At 32.5% G+C, this 21,376-nt stretch overlaps 1 protein-coding gene across 8 annotated transcripts in view; it reads right to left on the bottom strand.

The window, feature by feature from the left end:
* Positions 1-21,376, bottom strand: part of CACNA2D1 (calcium voltage-gated channel auxiliary subunit alpha2delta 1) — a 475,096-nt gene that overhangs the window by 49,869 nt on the left and 403,851 nt on the right. For 3 of the 8 annotated variants that reach the window (XM_077863845.1, XM_077863847.1, XM_077863853.1), the window contains exons 13-21: positions 19,004-19,082; positions 17,671-17,720; positions 16,314-16,403; positions 12,074-12,151; positions 10,090-10,164; positions 9,538-9,612; positions 6,403-6,459; positions 2,521-2,592; positions 1,526-1,597 (exon numbers count right to left, since the gene is read on the bottom strand). In XM_077863845.1, coding sequence (XP_077719971.1) covers positions 1,526-1,597; positions 2,521-2,592; positions 6,403-6,459; positions 9,538-9,612; positions 10,090-10,164; positions 12,074-12,151; positions 16,314-16,403; positions 17,671-17,720; positions 19,004-19,082 — 648 coding nt within the window. The remainder of the gene's footprint in view (positions 1-1,525; positions 1,598-2,520; positions 2,593-6,402; positions 6,460-9,537; positions 9,613-10,089; positions 10,165-12,073; positions 12,152-16,313; positions 16,404-17,670; positions 17,721-19,003; positions 19,083-21,376) is intronic. The other 5 variants (XM_077863848.1, XM_077863851.1, XM_077863850.1 and 2 more) reach the window with 3 other exon arrangements.

Below are 21,376 nucleotides of genomic sequence, written 5' to 3'. Positions count from 1 at the left end.
ACATCAATGTGACTAAATACAAACAAAATTAATTTCTAAGTTGAGGAAAGAATGTGTAGGTCAAAGAGTTTTTGGCAGAATGATATGGAAAAGTTGGCAGGGTTGTTGAATGATTTACATCTTTCCTCAAGGAGCGAGTGGGTAAAGAGCATGGCTAAAGTCTAAGTAAAGAGAATCGAAGTTTCAACAATGTCTGCAATTGCTATATACCTCCTCCTGTCCTCTGGTAATGGGGACCCCTAATGATATCAAAGTGAGAAATGCCAAGTGCTAATGAATGGATCCTATTTGGATCCTAGGTCCATCTTAGAGAAAGACCTGCTGAGGAATTCAAAAGAAATGTATACATTTAAAGAGGCTGTTACTGAGGGAAAGGATATAAGTTATCCACGAACATAAATTTCCAGGCTCCAAAGCTTCTGGATTCTATGTATTTTTCAAATACTCAAATATATGAATGTCTGTGTATTTACTCCACACTTGACTGACAATAGATAGACACACTGCTCATAGGCAGAGTTCTTCTGCAACTATGTAAAACAATGTAAGTTTACTACATATTTATACCAGTGATTTATGGGTATAGTTGTGTTACCCCTTGATTTTATTTCAGGTTTAAATGCAGGGCAGTTATGACATAAAGTGCATATATAGTGAAGGAACATAAGTCAAAAAAAGGTAACTGACTAAAAACCCAAGTCAATACATGAAACTCAACAATTAGAACATCTGCATGCACAAATCAGATAACACATACAGCTATTAAATATTTCAATTTTGCATGACTGAACTGGCCTTAAAAAACATGGTAAAACATTAAATTGGGTGCTCTGGGGGCTCCTGGATGGCTCAGTGGTTGAGCGTCTACCTTTGGCTCAGGTCGTGATCCTGGGGTCCTGGGATCGAGTACCACATTGGGCTCCCTGCAGGGAGCCTGCTTCTCCCTCTGCCTGTGTCTCTGCCTCTCTCTCTGTGTGTGTCTCTCATGAATGAATAAACAAAATCTTTAAAAAAAAATAAATTGTGTGCTCTATTTTCTTTCTTTTTTTTTTAAATGAAGGTTTTTTTTTTTTTTTAAAGATTTTATTTATTTATTCATGAGAGACACACAGAGAGAGAGAGAGGCAGAGACACAGGCAGAGGGACAAGCAGGCTCCATGCAGGGAGCCCAATGTGGGACTCAATCCCGGGTCTCCAGGATCAGGCCCTGGGCCAAAGGCAGCGCTAAACTGCTGAGCCACCTGGGCTGCCCAGGTGCTCTATTTTCTATGATAAAAATGGAGACATAAAATACAATTTTCAAGAACATACTATTAATAATGTAAAACATCAAGAAACCTGAAGCAAAACATTTTACAGAAATTAAAGAGTTAAGATAAAAACAATATCCTCCTAGCAAAGAAGGTCTTAAAAATGTGTTTGAGATAGCTGTTTTCTAAATACTGCTTTAATAGGAAAGACAAACTACCAATATCATTATTCATCTTTACATTTTATATAAGAATAAGCCTGACCTGATTCTTACCTCATCTTGAGATTTAACCAGAGTTCGAAATGTTTTTTCTCCACTCTCTCCATCGATCATTTTATTTCGAATCTATGGGAAAATATAAGAATCACTCTATTGCAAGTACTAAATTGACTAAGTATGACTATGAAAGTACTGGTGTTTCCAAGGTTTATACCTTATTTTAGAACAGACTGAAAAAAAAAATAGGGTGGTTGTACTAGTAGTTGTGGTTGTCCTTTGGGAATATTCTTTTAAAAGTTACCACATGATGGTCATTTCCATATTTTAAAATAATAAAGGTCCCCTTAATTGTCTTCACCTAGTCATTAATTTTTGAAATATAATTAATGAAGGAATAGTCAATTACTTTATGGAACCGATGGAAGGGAAACTGAGCCTTAACAGGATAGATAAGTAATATTATTACAGTCACTCAGCAGCGTGAGGGTCCAAGGATCACCTTGGTGCAACATTACATGACTCCACTCTATCATTTCAAAATAACTTGTAACCAACATTCATTAAACACCTAAGACATCCCAGCTCTATGCCTTGGCCTTGGGTAATAATGATAATTAAATTATATTGTTCTATAATGAGAGAGTCAATGTATAAAATGTATAAAACAAGTGTATATAAAAACACAATGTAACAAATTTTATTTTATTTTATTAATGTAACAAATTTTAAAAGACATACAGTGGTCTTTGCATAGTTGAGAGAAGTTAATCTCTTATAAGTTACATTTGTACTGAAATACTTGAAACTTCTCTACCTAGGGAATGGAAGAAACAAACTCATGTCACACACAACTTAAAATATTAATATTGATTCCTTTTCATATGACCATTTGGATGAGAGGGCCCAGGTTCCCGAAATTTTAACAACAATCATCACTGTGTATTATAGTACCCAGGAGAGAAGCTAGCACAGTGAAGCTGCTCAACGAATACCGTGGAATGGATGAGCCTCAGCACCTACCTGAGAATAATGCTCAGGGGTACACTCACCTCCACCTTAATGTCATTCTCTAATTCTGCATCAAGGAAATCCAAAGTTACTGGCTCCTGAGATTTGGGGTTCTACACAGAAAATAATAATAATTAAGCATATCTGACATTATGAAATGATGCTGTATACAAATAATTTAACATATTCATATGTAAACAATTCCATAAATGTTACTTACCTAAGGTATATTAAATAGCTATATAAAGGTATCTGGTTTCATATACATATATTTTAAAGTAACAATAAATAGGCTACGAATTTGAGCCTTAAGTATAGCAGGAAAATTTGAATGTACCACCAACTGAAGACAGTCTCAGAGTGCTATGTTAGATACTACATTTATAACTACAAGTTCTGTGGGAATATGACAACTGAAGATCCACTCAACTTTAATTAGGATGGGGAAAGAGCAAAATAAAGCCATATGGATAACACATTTGGCAATTAAACAAACGCAACAGATAAATAATACATGTTCTTTATATTTTAGAAAAATAAATTATATGAGGGAAAATCTTTTATAAACTATGAATCTGCTAAGTAAAACACTCTTCTAGGCATATTTTAAGATGCATAAAAAGCCAAGTTTGCTTCATATATTTGAATCTCAAAAATTTGACATTATATTTTCATAAGTTAAATTCAGTAAATTTTTATAAGAAAATTTGTGATCAAGTCACAAGCACTTGAATAAACTATTATAATTAAAATCTAACTAAAATAATAACCCTTGGGTTCACTACATATGGTCTCTTGCTTTAACATCTCCTATTGCTTCTTCTTGCTGGTGTGCAATAGGTAAAATTAACTGTGAAATAAAGTAGATTCTTTATTTACACAAATATATCAAATAAAACTGTCCACCTGGCAAATTTACCGCATATGACATTTAACAATTTTTTTCAATTATAAAATGAACTTATTGAATTATTTGATAAACAAAAATACATTGATTCTCTTATTACACTGCTAAGTAATGTGACATGCCATAATAGAATATTAAACTTTATTATAATAATGAAATCTTAATATGCATCTAAAATTTTACAACTATGTAATTTTAGAAATTGATTTTTAAAGTTGACTAAAAATAAATACCACCAAAATGTGATATTTAATTGGACAGAAGTAATAAATATGAATTATGCTATATCGGTGCAAGGTCACTAGAATTTTAATGATTTGAGCTTCACAGGCTTTCCCAAAATATGTTCAGATTATCACTATTTTTTTTAATTTTCTTAAACCACAAAATGAACCAGAATATCACTATTTTAAACACTGTTTTAGGAGGACTGACTACTCATAATAATAACAATTAAAGGAGGACTGACTACCCATAATAATAATAATTAAAAATATATGTAAACTAAATACTTATTTCCAATACTGAATGAGATTATAATGGCATGTACTTATTTTATAATTATGACAAAAATGCCTTTCTTTAAGGAATAACCATTTAAATAATGAAAGTTTATGATTCCCATGGGTTTTGATGAATGGATATTCTTAAAGGCAAATGAAAAAATAATCTCAACTGTAACTGGCACTTCTATTAGAAAAATATTCACTGCTCATGAGCCTGATATCTAGAATCAGAAGTCTCTAGAATATGGAAGAGGAGTATTAGATTGCTTAATAGCTGTTAATACTGACCATTGTTTTGACAGCAACATATTGCCTCAGAAGCAAATATTCATTTGAAATGTAGCATATTTCATAAGGAGAAAATAAAAATCAATATCGAAAATAATTGTAATCCTTTATTTAAAAAAACCAAACCAAGGAAGTCACTAATAAAAGGATACTCTACAGTGGACAATATTATTCAGAACTGCTTCTTTAAAGTCCCCTGAAATAAATCATCTTCACACAAACACCATAACAGCATTAAAATTTTAACACACTCACTGCAAAACAAAGTCAAGATAATCAAAATGATAAACTATAAACATAAATAAGAATATTATCTTACATGCAATGGATAATGCATAGCATGACCAGACCCAAACAGCATGCATGGAGGAGGCATTATCAGGATGAATTGGCAATATGAAGATCATGTCCCAATCCAACATATAAAGACATAGAGAAGAAAATGAAATCATAAAAGCAAAATGTCAATGCATAACTTGTACTTTGTGAATGGCAATCTGGCTGACCATTTTTTAAAAGACCGATCACAGGCACAGTGATTAGAAAATTCAAAAGCAGAACCCTCTAAATAAAAAAAAAGTACCAAGCAAGTCTTGAGAACTGGAATCCAGTCCATTCTATCCCAACACTTTTGTTTGAAATTTTAAATATCTAACATTTCTCATGTGTAAAACTTTAATATCAGCTGATATAACACCCTTTGTAAAACTAAAACAATAGGCATAATGCTTTTATACAAATTTTAAATGGAAATACTTAATAGTATTATGAAAACTACTGCCTATTTGAAAAAATATTTCCCAAAATTCAAATGTCTTGTGTAGTCACCAGTTTGCCATTTGAGGATTCCTTAGAAGGAAAACAAAAATAAACCATTTTTCAGGTTGTTTGTTTTCAAATTATATCATAATATTTACATGCAATATTTGAAAGTACTATAAAAATGAAAACTCACTAAAAGATATAAAATGCAAAAAGTATACTGAAGATAATACACAAAAAGAAGCATGCATGGAGAGCAATGTAAAACAATTTAATAAGTCAAGATATAACATAAACATAATTTTAACCTCTATAGGAATCATAAAAGATATGAAGACTGATAGACATGGAGATCAGATTGCAGAGAATTCTAGAGCTACAAGAAAACTGAAGCTTCAGCATCCAGTGGCCCTGCACTTTAGAACAACCTGGAAAACCTAAAACACTATTCCTTAACTTGGTCATATCCCTGGTCATATTAAATCAGAGTTTTCAGGAGATGGAGCCGGAGATCAACATACATATTTATTTTCCTGGGGGAACATACAGCATAGGGTAAAAAAAAAAAAATTCTTAGTTTAATTCTCCTGCTTTTCAAGTTAAGAAAGTAAAATGGGATTTAATGAACTACTCAAAGATACAGTATTAGCTATAAGTACAACTAACTTAGAACCCTGTTTTGCTAATTTATAGTTCAATAGTCTCTTCTTAGTATCATATAACCTCTGCATTATAATGCCACTAACTTTTTCTAAAGCAAAGATAGCCTTACATAGAAAACATTAAGTCATACTTAACTTCCTTTGAAATTCTGAAATTCTCATAATGTACTGTACTAAACTGAAGGAAGTATCCTTTCTGCTGATTACTTTTAGTGTGAATACAGAAATATGCATATGTAAAATAACATTTAAATTTTGTTGACAGAAAAGATTTTGCAAATGAATTTGTCAGGCAATAAAAATTCACATTTATGTGCAATTCTGGACACGTTTAATTAGCTTTAGGGAAATTTCTCTAACCTCTAATCCCAAAAAACACTTTAGAAATTCAAAGAAATTTTGGCTTAAATTTTATGGTTTATAGAAACTATCACATCAGAATTGTATATCTCCACTTAGAAGTTAATTTCACAAGCAATTGTTAGGGCTACATGGAATTGACATTAACGTCATAATATTTAACAACAAATTTATTTTTAGAAGCCATCTCATTATGATTGTTCTGATTAACGACATTACATAATTTACTAGCAATCTTTAGTTAGCAAATGCATACCGTCTGCCATCATTAATAACATTTTTGCTGTAGTTTATTGAGAAATGATGCTCATCTCCAACTCATGCTCTGGAAGCTTGAAGTCAGGAAAGGAAGCATTAATCATATGCTTTTAGGAAGAAAAGCTTAATCTCAACTCTGATTTAGCAAATTTGAAGGCACTGTCAATTTCATTCAGTTACCTGAACATTGGGTCTCCTTTTTCTTAAATTAATTGTTGGTATACCTACACCAATAGGCTGAAGCAACAGAAAGATGGTAATTCATCATGCTCTGTATCAATAGAGGTAAGGCTCCTATCCTACAATAAATTTTAATCAGGTATCATAGTGTTCGTGATGAATCAACAAATAAAATGAAAGTTTAAAAATATTTGCAGTGACTAAGAAAACTTATGCTAGTAAATAAATGGTTAGCAAAATGACTGCATATTTTCCCTTTTTCCCCCCAAAGAAGTACATATTTGGGAAGTGAGAAAGGTAGTTTGCCTCAGACAACTTTTATATTGATTAAAAAAAAACCAGCAAATTTTAGTATTTATATAATTCAAATGTGTTAAAATATAAATATTATAGGGTACCGAAAAGTGTCAATATTAAACCTTTAAAATTTGTGCCTTTGTTTTCTGAAGTGTTACCCAATGTTGTATCTCTGGAACTGAAAGAGAATTTAATCCTAATACTATAAATTTATTTTATTTAATTTTTTACATTTTAAATAGATTTTAAATACTGACTTCTAACCGTAGATCATGCACAATTTCCTATACAATAAATATTTCTTAAGATTGACTAAAATTAGATATCTAATATGTTTAACTGATCTGGTGATTTTTATGAAACAAAATGGAGGAAATTTAAAATGCATTTGGGGAAAAAGTAGGATACATAATCCAGTATTTGTCCAAATGTGATCATGGTAGAGACAGTACACTTTGAGAAAATAAGAATGATTCCTTAGAAAATTAGATAAGGACAAAGTTTACAGCTACTTTATTTCCTGATATTCTAGCCCTTTTAAAAGGATTCTCATACTGCCTTCTACAAACTAAAAAATTGTACTGAAATAAATTTAAGATTATAGTTTTAGGAAGAAAGCGTAAGGCATTCAGCAAAGAATGCCTTGCAATAACACTTGCAAAGAACACTTGCAATAACACTAGACTTTGACCTTGTTACATAATAAGGGCTACTATGGAAACATAGCATTATCTTCCTTTGTTTTTACTGGTAAATTTCTGATGAAAGAATTTGAATAATTTTGTTAGTATACCAGGTATTACCACATTGGTCCTTTGTGCTTGTCAATTTTTAAACCAGTTGCCTTACACTATATCATCCTTTGTACGTGGTTCTTTTATCTACCCGTAATAGTATGCACCATCCCCCACAAAACAGAAATTATAACGTTTAACCTATTGATGAGAATTCACAAGCATCTTTAATTCTTTAATTCACAAGCGTGAATTTCAAAAAAAGATCACACTGTTCAAACATACTTTAATGGTTTTATAAAATAATATTCTCTAAATATCTTTGTTATATACTTGCTTATAATAATTTCCTATATAAAAGTATGAAAAGCTGACATAATCCTGAAGAAAAATCACTTGGGCTGTATTAAGGGTTTCTACAGAATTTATATTTTCTTTGTAATTTTATGAGTTTTAGTAAATGATTCCAAATCTGAGCCAAATGTATGTTAACATCAAAGAGTATAAAATTTTTCTCCACAAATACTGGTTATAAAGAGGGAAAACCTTTTTCAAATTACTAACTCTAAATGACAGATTTATATCTATATATCATATGTGCATTACTCTCATTATTCTTTTTTATTATTTTGTCTCAATAATAAAGTTCCTTTTGGGGATGGGGTTAAGACCTACAATCATAAAAATGGGGATCCTTCATACTCTTCATCACGTTACTATTGTAATAACATCACATTGTTATTGCTTTTACATCACTTCAGTTATGGGAATGCAATTAAAATATATGGTATATACAAAGACCAAACAATAATATTACAAATTTAAAAAAAAATCTTAAAAGAGATTTAAAAAGGTAAAAATTTCCAAATGTGACAAAATCATAGACTGTTTAGCTAATCATAAATAACTCTATTAAGAGGAACTTAATATACATGTTTATAAAGAACTGTGTTAGACTCAAAATAATGGGAAAAATGCCTATACCACATTCATAATAAAACTTGAAAAACTTGAAAAATAATACAGAGTGATCAGCAGCTACACTTGATTAGCTAATGTTTAGATCAAGATGGATTTTATATGGAAGTAAGTTCCAAAGTGAGAAGAATTCAAATTGACATATTTATTGTAACCACTTAGTATAGTTTTGTATTCAATATCAACGGTTCTTAATTATCACTGATTTGAATGTTTAAATGACTCAACATTAAATGTGTGTGTTTATGCACCTACTTGTAGATGTCCTAAGATATCACTAACATTAAATACCCATGACTGAGGAAAGGAAGATAACCTAAATTTGGATATAATTCCCTTCAGCATGGGTTAAAGTATCTTCAGTATTGTCTTCAAAGTTAAACAATAACCTGAAGATGCTTATAAATTACAATTATATAATAATATTTTGCCAGTTCTTGCTTCTAGACAAACATATATTCACCCCATTTGTGAAGTACTAATGGAAAGCGAAATAAGTTGGATGAGAAATGTAGGAAAATATCTTACATCTTGGCATAACAATGAGGATAAAATAGTTAATCTACGGAATTTATCACCTTTTGCACACCTTCCTGATGAATAAACACTTTCCATTTCTGAAGCCCATCCCACAGAGTTCTACTTATTCAATTTCATTCACAGTTTTATAAGCCTGCCCAAAAGTAGAAAGAGAAATCCTCTGGGAGATGAAAAGGGGAGATAATTACCAGAAAATAGGGTGTTGGAAAATGTAGCCTGAGCACAGAAGAACATTACTTATATTTATCAGGTTCACACCCATCTGGGGACTCTCCTCGTTACCTTACAGCCTTAATCAAAATCCCGAGTGGGATGTGTGAACTCAGGCACGGGGCGATAATGGCTGTCTTTGAGGTGTGAATACTGGGTAGTTAAATATTCGATAGGAATATGGGAGAGCTAAATTGGTAAGAGAAAATGAAAACTTTTCACACTTTCATACATCGTCATCTATTAACATGATAGATATAACATTCTTTTATATTTGGTGCTATTTAGTGAATTTAAAGATGAGAAAACTATTAAGAACATTAACCATTAATTTTACAGAACTGTGCTGGTCACTGTAAACAAATTATATACATACCTTTGGCTGAAGATTTGGATGTAGTAAAACATAACCATTAGGATCAATCGCAAAATAATAGCCATTGGGACACAGCTGAAAAAAAAAAAAAAAACAGAAAACTTTCAAGATCTCTGAATCATAATCGAAATCACATTCTTAAAAAAAATCTGAATATATTTTAAAACATGAAGAAAGATAACATGGTATCTTTATTTTAAAGATTCTTTTTATTTATTTATTTATTTTTAAAATTTATTTTTTATTTATTTATGATAGTCAGAGAGAGAGAGAGAGAGGCAGAGACACAGGCAGAGGGAGAAGCAGGCTCCATGCACCGGGAGCCCGATATGGGATTCGATCCCGAGTCTCCAGGATCGCGCCCTGGGCCAAAGGCAGGCGCCAAACCGCTGCGCCACCCAGGGATCCCTAAAGATTCTTTTTAAAATTTAGTTCCTTCACTAGCTTAACTGCACATGGTTTTTGAGAATTGCTTAAATGCTTTATAGACAAGCTAAATTAGTACAAAGCTCTAAAATAAGAAAGATGCCCAGAGAATAAATTTCATCTTACTGTAAAACGTGGTGTTAGTCGTTTAATATCTTCCAAAGACACATCAACTCCCATCACACCAAGAATCAACTGATTCTGTAACAAGACAGTAAAAAGGTAGTGTACTTTACACAAAAATGCATATATTTTTACACAATTATTATATATGCTCAACTTTTTGCTTGACAATAGTTGTACTCCACACTAGCTAAAACATATATAAGGGCGAGGCACTCTTTGATATCAATTTACAGTGATTCTCACCTTCATTTACCCACAACTTTATCATCATTATTATTTAACTTTAAAAAATGAGATCTTGATGAGTGGCGCTATAAAAGATGGGAAATTTTTATTTGATGCCTCCTGTACTCATTATCCCTGTTATTTATTTTAATTGCTTCTGTACAGTTAGTTGTAGCTGTGTGTATGAGAGAGAGTACTTTGTGACTTTGTGGTATACTATTATTAAAAAAAAACCCACAAAAATGTCTAGCCTGAAGATGTCAGGTAATATGAAATGAGAAAACAATGTATTTTTTTTTTTTTTTGCTATTGATAGTGACTGCACATGTGTAACTATTCTGAAAAGGATATGACCTCATTGTGATAAAATAGCAGAAATCCTCAAACCCTGTTTCTCAGTGCTGGCAACTTCTAAATACCAAACAATGGGCATCAAAACTTTAGTTACAAGTCAAAAAGGCTATGTGGTCAACTGCCATCATAATCTTCTTTGGGACATTAAAGATGAAAATGATGTTAAATTTAGAATCAGGAATTTTTGTTTTAAATAGTTATGAAAGTTACAAAATAAATTAAAATGCTACAAAGAAAATTATAAAACCCACTCAATAGTTATGAGACCACTGTGAATTTTGTGTAGGTGCATGGGGAGTGAGAAAGTTATGACAACTATTTTCTTTTGCCATGGACCAATCCTACTCTGAGCAAAAACTGCTAATTAAAGCAATTCCTTAGTCCATCTGAGGAGTTAGACAATTACTCCTCTATGGGTTAAATTATTTAGAGCCCACCGATATTTAAGAATGATAATGGGTTTCCAAAGAGGAATAACTAATGTTTTTAATGGCTACATTATTTTGAGAAAGTGTTCAACTGAAATTTATAACTGAACAAATAATAATAAGTGCAGTAGATGTCATTATGCCATAAACTGGAAATAAATTTCCTTCCAATCTGGAATGTCAACCAAAGCATAAAATCAGTATTTAGTATCAAAAAAGAAAAAAAAAAGAGAAAATCTTAAATTCTCCTGCCATTTTAAATTCTTTATGAATTCTTTATGATGCAAGCTAAGAAACAGGAACCCAACGCTACTGCAAAATCAAAAGTATTTTAAAAATAATGGAATTTAACAAGTACAAGATACAGATTTTTCAGAACTTGAAGTTGCTAGTATCTTATTGCATTGACAATATTACCACTGCTACAGAAACCAACACTGTTATGAAACTCATGAAATATTTCTCTTGAATCTTAAAAAATAGAAAAAAAATAGATAGCTTTCATTTTAAAATCAGGGGCTTCACTTATGTGATGATTAAAAAAACACTTTGAATAGGAGTAGGAGGCGGAATGATTCAATAAAGATACCTATGTTCACTGACTACAAACGTCACCACGGTTTTGTTCTTTGGATTTTTCTTTCTGAGCTCCACGGATATCTCAGATACATTTTTAAAATGTGCACAAAATAGTATTGCCCATTTATCATGTAATTACTCCCAGAGTCTGAACTTGTGTTCTCATCAGTTCATAGTTACAGAGTTAAGTTGAATCCTGGCTCTGGGGAAGCTGACAACTTGACCTGCATTTCCTTTTTCCCAGGTGGTTATCACAAAGGCAGCTGTTCCCTCTTACTTCTGGTCTCACAAGACAGTTACATTGTATGTACTTCCTTATAGAAATATCTTATCCACACTCAGCTTCAACGTCACCATTTATCATTTATTATTATTAATTTTATCAATTAACTTTTAACCTTTAAGTTTGTCTTATTTTCAACTTGGCCCGTTATGTTGAAGACCGGAAGAGTTCCAGTAATGACAAGTCCTAGTTCCTAAAAATAGATTCAGAAAGAAAAGGCAAATGAGAATTACAACTTAAAACTCTGTCATTCTGCATTAGTCTCTGGTATACCACACTGCATTTTATGGTTACATTATCAACAGACACAAAAAAATGATTAAAGGATATCTCAAGCTTTTTAAAAACTTTTATTTTTATTTTTTTAAAAGAATCAATGAGAAACTCTGGGAAATAATCAGAATCTATTAGGCAGCTATTGAAGCATGCAACACCTAAAGTAATACCCTAAGAAGGCATTGCAAGTAACTTGAAAATTTAAAAAATCAAATGACAGTAAATATTTCAGTCACCCTGCCCTTCTACCCTTCTGTTCACTGTGATAGTTTGCCTAATATCATGGGATTCCATGATAATAAAATACTGTTTCATAGGATTTATTTTTGTTCCTTTTTGTAGCTTCATTTTAAATTTTTTCATGCCCTAAGCCAAAGGTTTCATGTTACAGCACAGATGTACAGCAGAATAAATAGAAGAAACATGCTATCAATACGGCATTTCTGCAATAGTCTAGGTAAATATTATGCTGTTCTAAAGAAGCCATAATGCTCCTAAATACCCTCCAAAACAAATAGTACTTTTTGACAAAGTAAAATAACGTAGCCAACTGCAAACATCAAATCCAACAGTCTGGTCATGAAGCAGTTTAGTATAACAAAAATAATGACCTAGTGTCAATCGGCATGTAGATAATTTCATATATTAAATTAATCCATGGAGATTAGTTGAAATAAACTGATTCTCAAGCCAGAGGTTTTTTTCTTTTATTACTTGCTATCTGCAGCAATCATATATATTTTTACCATTATTTCATGGCAAAACTATCTTTTCCAAAAAGTCACACTTTAAAATGATTTAAAAATTATCATTGAAAACTTCAAATTTGCTAGGCTGAGAAAATGTTAGTAATCTTCTTGTGAATAATGACCCCAAATCCAAATCTTGTGACCCTTGTTCTAATTCCAGAAACAGCCTGGCTTCACAGAGAAAATGTCTTAGGCAGTAAGTTCATAATCGTGCGTGTGGGAAGCCCAAAAACAATGGGAACTGAATTAATGAGGAAGGACAATCACGCAAAGGCTTTCAGCAGAACAAGATACCAAATTGTTCAGGACAAACACAATTAAGGAAACAACTACACATAATTGGTGCGTGATGATACACACGTTGGCTTTCTATTTAGTTCTAAGACAGAATGCTTAAAATGTTAATATTTATAGTTAAATATGCAAATTCATATCTCTAATGAAAACTTTCCACCACAATAAGTCAGATTATAGATGATTTATAAAACATAATCCAGTAAATGTTCCTTTTGGAGAAGTTTTTGAGTTATAATGTATATGCATAGTTGTTAAAATACTAGTATGATATATGAACAAATATATATGGATACAACCAACGTCTGTTCATCACTTTTGCAATTATATAGAGTATGGTAATTTGCTTCTAAACATGGGAATATTTGCCCTAGAATGAGATACTAGAATTCTAACATAGGACTCACGATCATCAATGAACTCATTGATGTCTATTTTGTCTTCTATTTATTAAGAGGACAAATAATTTGTACTCAATTTCTAGACACTGTGCCAGTCTCTAGAGAACAAAATACAGAAATAAGACAAGATTTATGCTCTCCTGTAATTTATCTGATACTTATATTTTCTTGATTCCATCTTTTTATCTTCTTATCCAAAGAGCCTCACTTTATCTCTCAAATAAAATGAACTCTCCGCAATACTGTCCCCATCTTGTTTCTGTTCTTATCTCCCGTTAGCCCCAAAAGTGACTAACGTAGCATTTTTCCAACATACCCAGCACTCGCCCGACTCATACTGCATACTGTGTGGTTTCACTACTCCCCACCAATTACAGAAACTTTATCTGTGCTCACATGTTCAGCTAAACTAGTAACATCTTTTTATTTTTTTTAAGATTTTACATATTATTTGAAAGAGAGTGTGTGTGTAAGAGCAAGCAGGGGAGCAAAGAGGGACTCCACAGTGAGCTTAGAGCCCGACACATGGCTCAATCCTAGGACCCTAAGATCATGACCTGAGCTGAAATCATGAGTCAGACGCTTAACCAACTGAGCCATCCAGGCGCCCCATCACCATCTTTTTAACCTCACCCTACACCATCCCCAAATATATGGCTTCTTTCTTCTGAATTTCCAAAGTTCTTTTCTTTATTCTCATTATATTTATTACACTGTCTTGGAATATGTTTCTCTTTTTTCCTTAACGTAACCAGCAAGTACTGACTGGCATATATTGTGAATCTGCTACGTGCAGAGATTAGAGACATGTAATTAGAAACACAAGACATCACCTTTCATTCTCAAATTGGTAAAAAGAACGCTCTCTGTATCCACTGACTAGCCAATTCCTGTGCCTTTCTTTTTTTTCTTGTTTTATACTTAGCTTCAGCTTATTGAACAGCACGTTTAGAACCAAAATCTCTTCCTAATGTCATTTGTGCTATCAGTAGAACCCTACCAACAAGGCAGACGTGCTGGTGAATGAACTTCTGGTCATAGGAAATCCTAGAGGGTATAATTATTGACTCCTCCTATCATACCCTGTCCTGTGATGGATTCGGAAAAACGAAACATTTTGACCACAGCTTTAGATGACCATGTGACCTTAAATAAATACGTGATGTCAAGAAGGAACACTGGATAGTAATTTTAGCAAGGACTTGAGGTAAGCAAGCTTCACTTTATCTTTCTTAGCATGCAAAGCTGCTGTTAATAGTGCCTATTTTTCTTCCAACTTCCTGTATATGTTTATTTTACAAGAACCAAACGATAAGTAATTCTAAATGGATTGCATTTTGCCCTTTGGGGTCATCATTGCATTCAGAAAAGTAGTATCAGCATATAATTGTACTCCAAGTAGGAAAAAGGGTTCTTGAATCAGCATTTACTTTTCAGGGCTTAATATTTTGGTTCTCTCTCATATTAATAAAGTAATCTCACCAAGATCAAGCATACGAATAAATCTTAAGTATGATATTTACTATTTACAACATTCACACTAGGACACTAAAACTTATATTAAACATGTTTTCTGAACATAAGCTCTAATGCTATTGAGAGCTGGATAATTCTTTGTTTTGTGTGTGGGCATGGGGTGAGGGGACTGTCCTGTGTGATGTTTAATAGCATCCCTGGCCTCTATCCATGAGATGCCAGTAGCAACCCCTCCTCATCCCAGTCATGACTATTGAAAATATCCATAGATATTGCCAAATGACCTGTGCATGGCAAAATCACCCTTAGTTGAGAACCACTTGTTTGAAATATCACAGAATATCTATATTGAAATTTCAGTTGTGCAATGGACAGCTTAATATGTTTTTGTTGTATCACAGCACTTCTGATCATTTCAGAGGCTTATTTCCATAAAAAATCTAGGGTTGAATCTGAAAGAAGAGATTAGATACATAAAGAGGTTACTAGGTTTGTGGTGATTTCAGAGTAGGGTGAGATTATTTGCCTATTTAACTGCATATATTCCCAAGCTTTGTTGGGTCTGGCTTGAGTTGTGGAGGCTATCCACCCTTCTGCTAGCTGCACAGTCTACTTTAAAAATACTTTCCTCAAAATTTTTGTTCAAAGTCTGCAGTAGCAGGTATTCATTCACATGGCTTTAGTATTTTTTTTTAAGATTTTATTTATTTATTCATGAGAGACACACAGAGAGAGGCAGGGACACAGGCAGAGGGAGAAGCAGGCTCCACGCAGGAAGCCCGACGTGGGACTCGATCCCGGGACCCCAGGATCATGCCCTGAGCCAAAGGCAGATGCTCAACTGCTGAACCACCCAGGTATCCCAAACTTTAGTATTTTTTAATATAAATATTCAAAATGTTTTTGAAATGCTCATAAATTTAAGATTTGAGGTTTTGAAATCCCACATTCACAACAGATCACCTAAAAATAACACAACATTTGTCAATAGACAAGTCTGTTTTTATGTATATTATCTAAATTCTAGCAAAAGCGTTGTGATAAAAGGACTTTTAGAAAGTCTTAATGAATTGGAAAAATAAATGTTACCTAGAAAGAAGCAGCAATCAGCTATATGCTTTTGTTAGGACAATCTCTGGCTGAACAGTCAATGTCTTACCAGTGCGTCCAGATAAACATTCGTCCACTGGACTTGCTTAGCTTTGTCTCCTGCTAACACCATTGGTCTTCCCAGAACATCCAAATATTCCTATTTATTTAAAAAAAAAAAAGAAAGAAAGAGAAAAGGTCACATGGTTGAAAAAATAGAAATTCTGTATTAAAAACAAAAACAAAATAACTCCACAGAATTATCTAGAGTTAAAAATAAATACAGAATCAAATTATTAAGAGAGTAAATATATGATCATTTAATTCCCATTTTGGGTATACCATGGATGGTATGTCTACATACTTTGAATCCACAATATTGAACTCATATTATTTATACAATATATCTACCCTGGTTTTTTTCTAATAGCAAAACATTCTTTTTCTGAGGTACAGCCAATGATAAGTGAAATATGTTCCTTGTGAATTGTTTTATGTTAATCTAAACTATTTAAGGCTCTGTGATTTACTGGATGGAATTACACAAATGTGAAATAATAAAGCAGCCACATCCTTGCTTTCATATCACAGATTGTTTGGCTGAAATTCAAAACTACATTTAAACATATCAAAAAATAAATGCAATCCTGTGCCAAGTAAGACATCAGACTCAAGTGCAGCTGCTGTTTCATTTCAACATAAAACACAGTCAGTATTTAGTTCCACAAATGCCATGTTCTTTATGCTAAATTTTGACTTAGTCTATTTAGTGGATCCTCAGTCATGTCTAAAATTGAGTAATGATTTTAAATCGTAATTTATGAATACTTGAAAATAATTTGCACTTGAATTAACTTTATTGCTTCAATTTACAGGTTATTTAACATATTGTAAACTGAACAGTTAAATAGGTGATGGGCATTCAGGAGGGCACATGTTAGGAGGAGCACCGAGTGTTATGTGTCAGTGATGAATCACTAAATTCTACTCCTGAAACCAATATTACACTATATGTTAACTTACTAGAATTTATACACAAATTTGAAAAAAATAAATAATAATGCAATTAAGCAGAAAATAAAATAAATGGTTCTAGAAAAATCATCTCCTTGTAAGCTTATTTTAAAATGAAACAAGATTGTTAGTAAATTTTCTTTTTATTTATTTCCTGATGTTTTTAACATCTGAGAAGAACAACAATACATAGATTTTTTTACCTGAGTTTTGAATATTTGAAAATGCTTGGAACCTTCATGAATTAATAATCACTACATGATCATGATACTCATCATTGTGTTACAAATACAGCATTATGGATATTTTTTTTTCCATTTTTACCTCTTTTCTCTAGTTGAGCATATTTAAAGCAGCAAAGAAACATCTTGTTCTTTGAAAAAATAATCTAAGTAAGTTTTAAATAACCATACCTGAGTATTGATTCTTATTGCTCCAATGGAAGGAATTTCATAATAATAACCTGAAACAAACATACATATTTATTTATAATGTATGGCCACAAAATTATTTTAGATCTTTGGAGGAGAAAAGAGCAATTTTTTCACTTCTAATTGAGGAAAGAGTAACATATCAATACCATTGATAAATGCAGAAACTGTTTGATTAACGTATATTCCTAACAAATGCATAGGCTTTGTGAGAAATTTCACTACATTTCTTAAACTGTAGCATATACATGTGATTTTTCTACCGAATACTAAGGAATGTGGCAATCTAAAATATTTTTATCACTGGAGAAATTATTAAAGATATATGATAATGGGAATCTGAAAATTATACTTATATAAAATATTTGCCTAAATATGACTTTCATAATAAATTGAGGTTCCTTTAATTGTTATGTTTTCAGTTTATTTTTCAAACAATATCTTTGTGGGTTTTTTTCTGTGTACACAGGGGAACATGGGCTCAGTACACAAAATCTGAATTACCTAGGAATGTGTAAAACATTTAAAAGAAAATTCAACCACTCAGAAAAAAATGCAACTATGTGTCACACTTCCTTATAAGTGTTATGTACTTCAGATATTCTCTCATTCTCAATTTTTCATGCAAGATTCTACTAGATATGTATCTTTAAATAAAGGATCAAATGATATCAATATATGATATTATATACCATATGATCAAATGTCTGACTTTTTATATATTGTGACGTAATGTCAAAGTTTTTTTTTGTGTGGGTTTTCTCTGCAAAAAAACACATTCAATATCGAGGGGCCCCTGGGTGGCACAGTTGGGTGAGGGTCTGATTCTTGGTTTGGCTCAGGTCATGATCTCAGGGTCATGAGATTGAACCTGTATCAGGCTCTGAGCTTAGCACTGAGTCTGCTTAAAAGACTCTCTCTCCCTCTGCCATTTGCCACCCCTTCCCCACTTTCTCTTAAATAAATAAATCTTTAAAAAAAAAAACACATTCAACATCTCATTCTTGTCTCTACTACTGTAAACATTAGCTACACTTTTTTTTTTTTTAAGATTTTATTTATTTATTCATGAGAGACAGAGAGAGGCAGAGACATGGGTAGAGGGAGGGGCAGGCTCCACGCAGGGAGCCCGACGTGGGACTGGATCCCGGGACCCCAGGATCACACCCTGGGCTGAAGGCAGAGGCCCAACTGCTGAGCCACCCAGGCGTCCCCATTAGCTACAACTTAATCTTAAATGATAATATGTAGAACTAACAACAACTTCCAATTTTGTTTTAGTACTAAAACATGGTCAAGAAAACAGATCTGTTACCTTTATTTTCACAGGCCATCCACTGAATAGGTCCTCTGTCATAATTATGTTGACCCACTGAAAATGTGAATACACGTACCTGGTGAATTGAAACACAGGGATCTGTTAGGACACAAAAATTTAACTGAATGGCAACACAAAAGAGCTAAAGCAAAAGACAAATACAAACAGGCTTTTCAGGTGATTAAGATGACAAGTCGAGGCCAGTACATCTTTCAAGAAGTCACCGGGGAGAAACCACATAACCTACTCTCAGCTTGGACTTCAGCTACTAAATTTAAGACAGCCCTTGGGTGCCCTGCACTGTGTCATGATCCAATGTCAGAATCATGACTGAGGTTTCATTAAGAGAAATGGCATCTTTTAGGCCCAACCAATTTTGCCTAGTTAAAACATCCACATACCTAGTCACTGCAAAAATAATCATAAGTAAAAATAATAATTCCTATTTCTTAAGTATCTCTTTATAAGGATGGTCATTATGCTTTTACTTGCTTAAGGCAATTATACTTAGTGATAGTTTCACTACATTCGCACCATGAAAATATTTAGTATGCACATATATGATTATGATGTTGTTATATCACTTTCTAGAAAATATGATTAGCATATATAAATAAGTATGTTAAACTCCTAAGATTTTTAAAGAGAATCAAAATTTCAACTGTCGCTAATGTGGTATAAAATATGCAAATATTTTAAAAATTCAGTTGAGATAGTTTTTAAATTACAGTAATATAAATGTTTATCAGAAACTACTGTGTTTAATTTCAAAAATACTATAATTTCATAATTATATAAGAATATAGAGAATAAATGTAGAGTCAACAAATGTTTAATAAAATGGATACTTAGGATATATTGATTTTTACCAAGTTAGTAATCTAAGTAAACCAATATTTTCAGTGAAACATTTTAGCCGTTTCCAAAGATAAACATGGAGAAAATCACTTTTCCATGAATTCATGTTCTGGTTTGAACTATGTTAACAGCTTTTCCCTAATTCATGTCGATTGACTGTTTGAACTGACATTTTCTAATTGTTTCGCCTGTTTCATCTTTGCACATTACCACAGAGTGCAAATCTCAAAAGAGATTTCACATCTGTTTTCTGTTCCTCTACTGGTCTTGGCCACACAGAGAACACTTCATAACAATCCTTGCCCCAAAATGTACATTGGAGATGTTGCTGTTTCACTTATTTTATGTGAGCCACCCTTCAGTTGTCCATGCTTGCCTCAGCCATTTGGTGGACACATCTGAATTTTAATCATCTCAAATTATAAGGACAAGTGACTCCTGCTAGGTTAACAGAAGTCGGTGACACCTATCAACTCCTCCTATTCCGTAAAACATACCAATTTCATTTTCTTAAAATCTAAAAATTTATTTTGGGGGCTGTCTATACAGCTCATATTTCAATGTAGTGTTACCTTTTAACAGAGTTGAACTTACTCCTAAATGGAAATATTTTTGTAAACAAGTATGTCACCCTACTGATAATTCAATTGCACTGCTATACCTTAAACAATTGTCACATGAATTAAGGGCAGGGGAAAAAACCCAGATGCTCCAGAAAACACATGGGAGATCTCCTTCACAATGAACATTTGAAAGCATGTCTCAAGTTTTCAACTTACAGCACTGCTTTTTCTTAGTGTCTTTCTTACCACAACAGTGTTCTGGTAAAATATTTTCCATGAAATACTTTTCAGTATAAAGAAATAAGTAAGACTAAATGAATTATATCGATGTCCCTGGAAGGCAAGCACTTCTACTAACACAGAGGCTACACTCAGACATACACTATGTGATTTTGACTGATGCTATTCACCAAATAGTCCAAATAAACATAACTCAACCAAAACACATACTAGTAAGAAAACAAACAAAAACTTCCCCAAATACCAAAATACTGTTGCTTTGTTTTACTACAAAAGTTTTGCCTAACCCCCAGATTTGCATACATGAAGATCTTAGAAGATGTCCAAATTAAGAAATTTAGACTCAGAGCTGGATGTAGAGTTTTAAAATTTTAAAGCACCCTAACATTGTTTGTGTGTGTGTGCCTCTCTCTGTGTTCATTTGCCACACAACTCCTTGGCTATTGAATAAAAGCTGCATTAACGGATTGAATTATTCCCATATTATAACTTTATAATCTGTACCATTTAATTTTTATTTGCCTTATTGTAGATGTTGTTTCACACTATATTTCTGAAATTTTCTTCTCCACAGTGACTAAAGTCTTAAGAATTATAAATTCAACTTTTTTATAATTTCTGCAACTGCCTTACCATTACAATATTTCCAAGATCTTTCTAAAATACCTAAGATGCTTATTTTTCTCTTGGTAGATACACATATATGCAC

The sequence above is a fragment of the Canis aureus genome, chromosome 21 (genome assembly GCF_053574225.1).
Source record: "Canis aureus isolate CA01 chromosome 21, VMU_Caureus_v.1.0, whole genome shotgun sequence".
NCBI lineage: Eukaryota > Metazoa > Chordata > Mammalia > Carnivora > Canidae > Canis > Canis aureus.
This window is presented reverse-complemented; position numbering and strand designations above follow the sequence as displayed.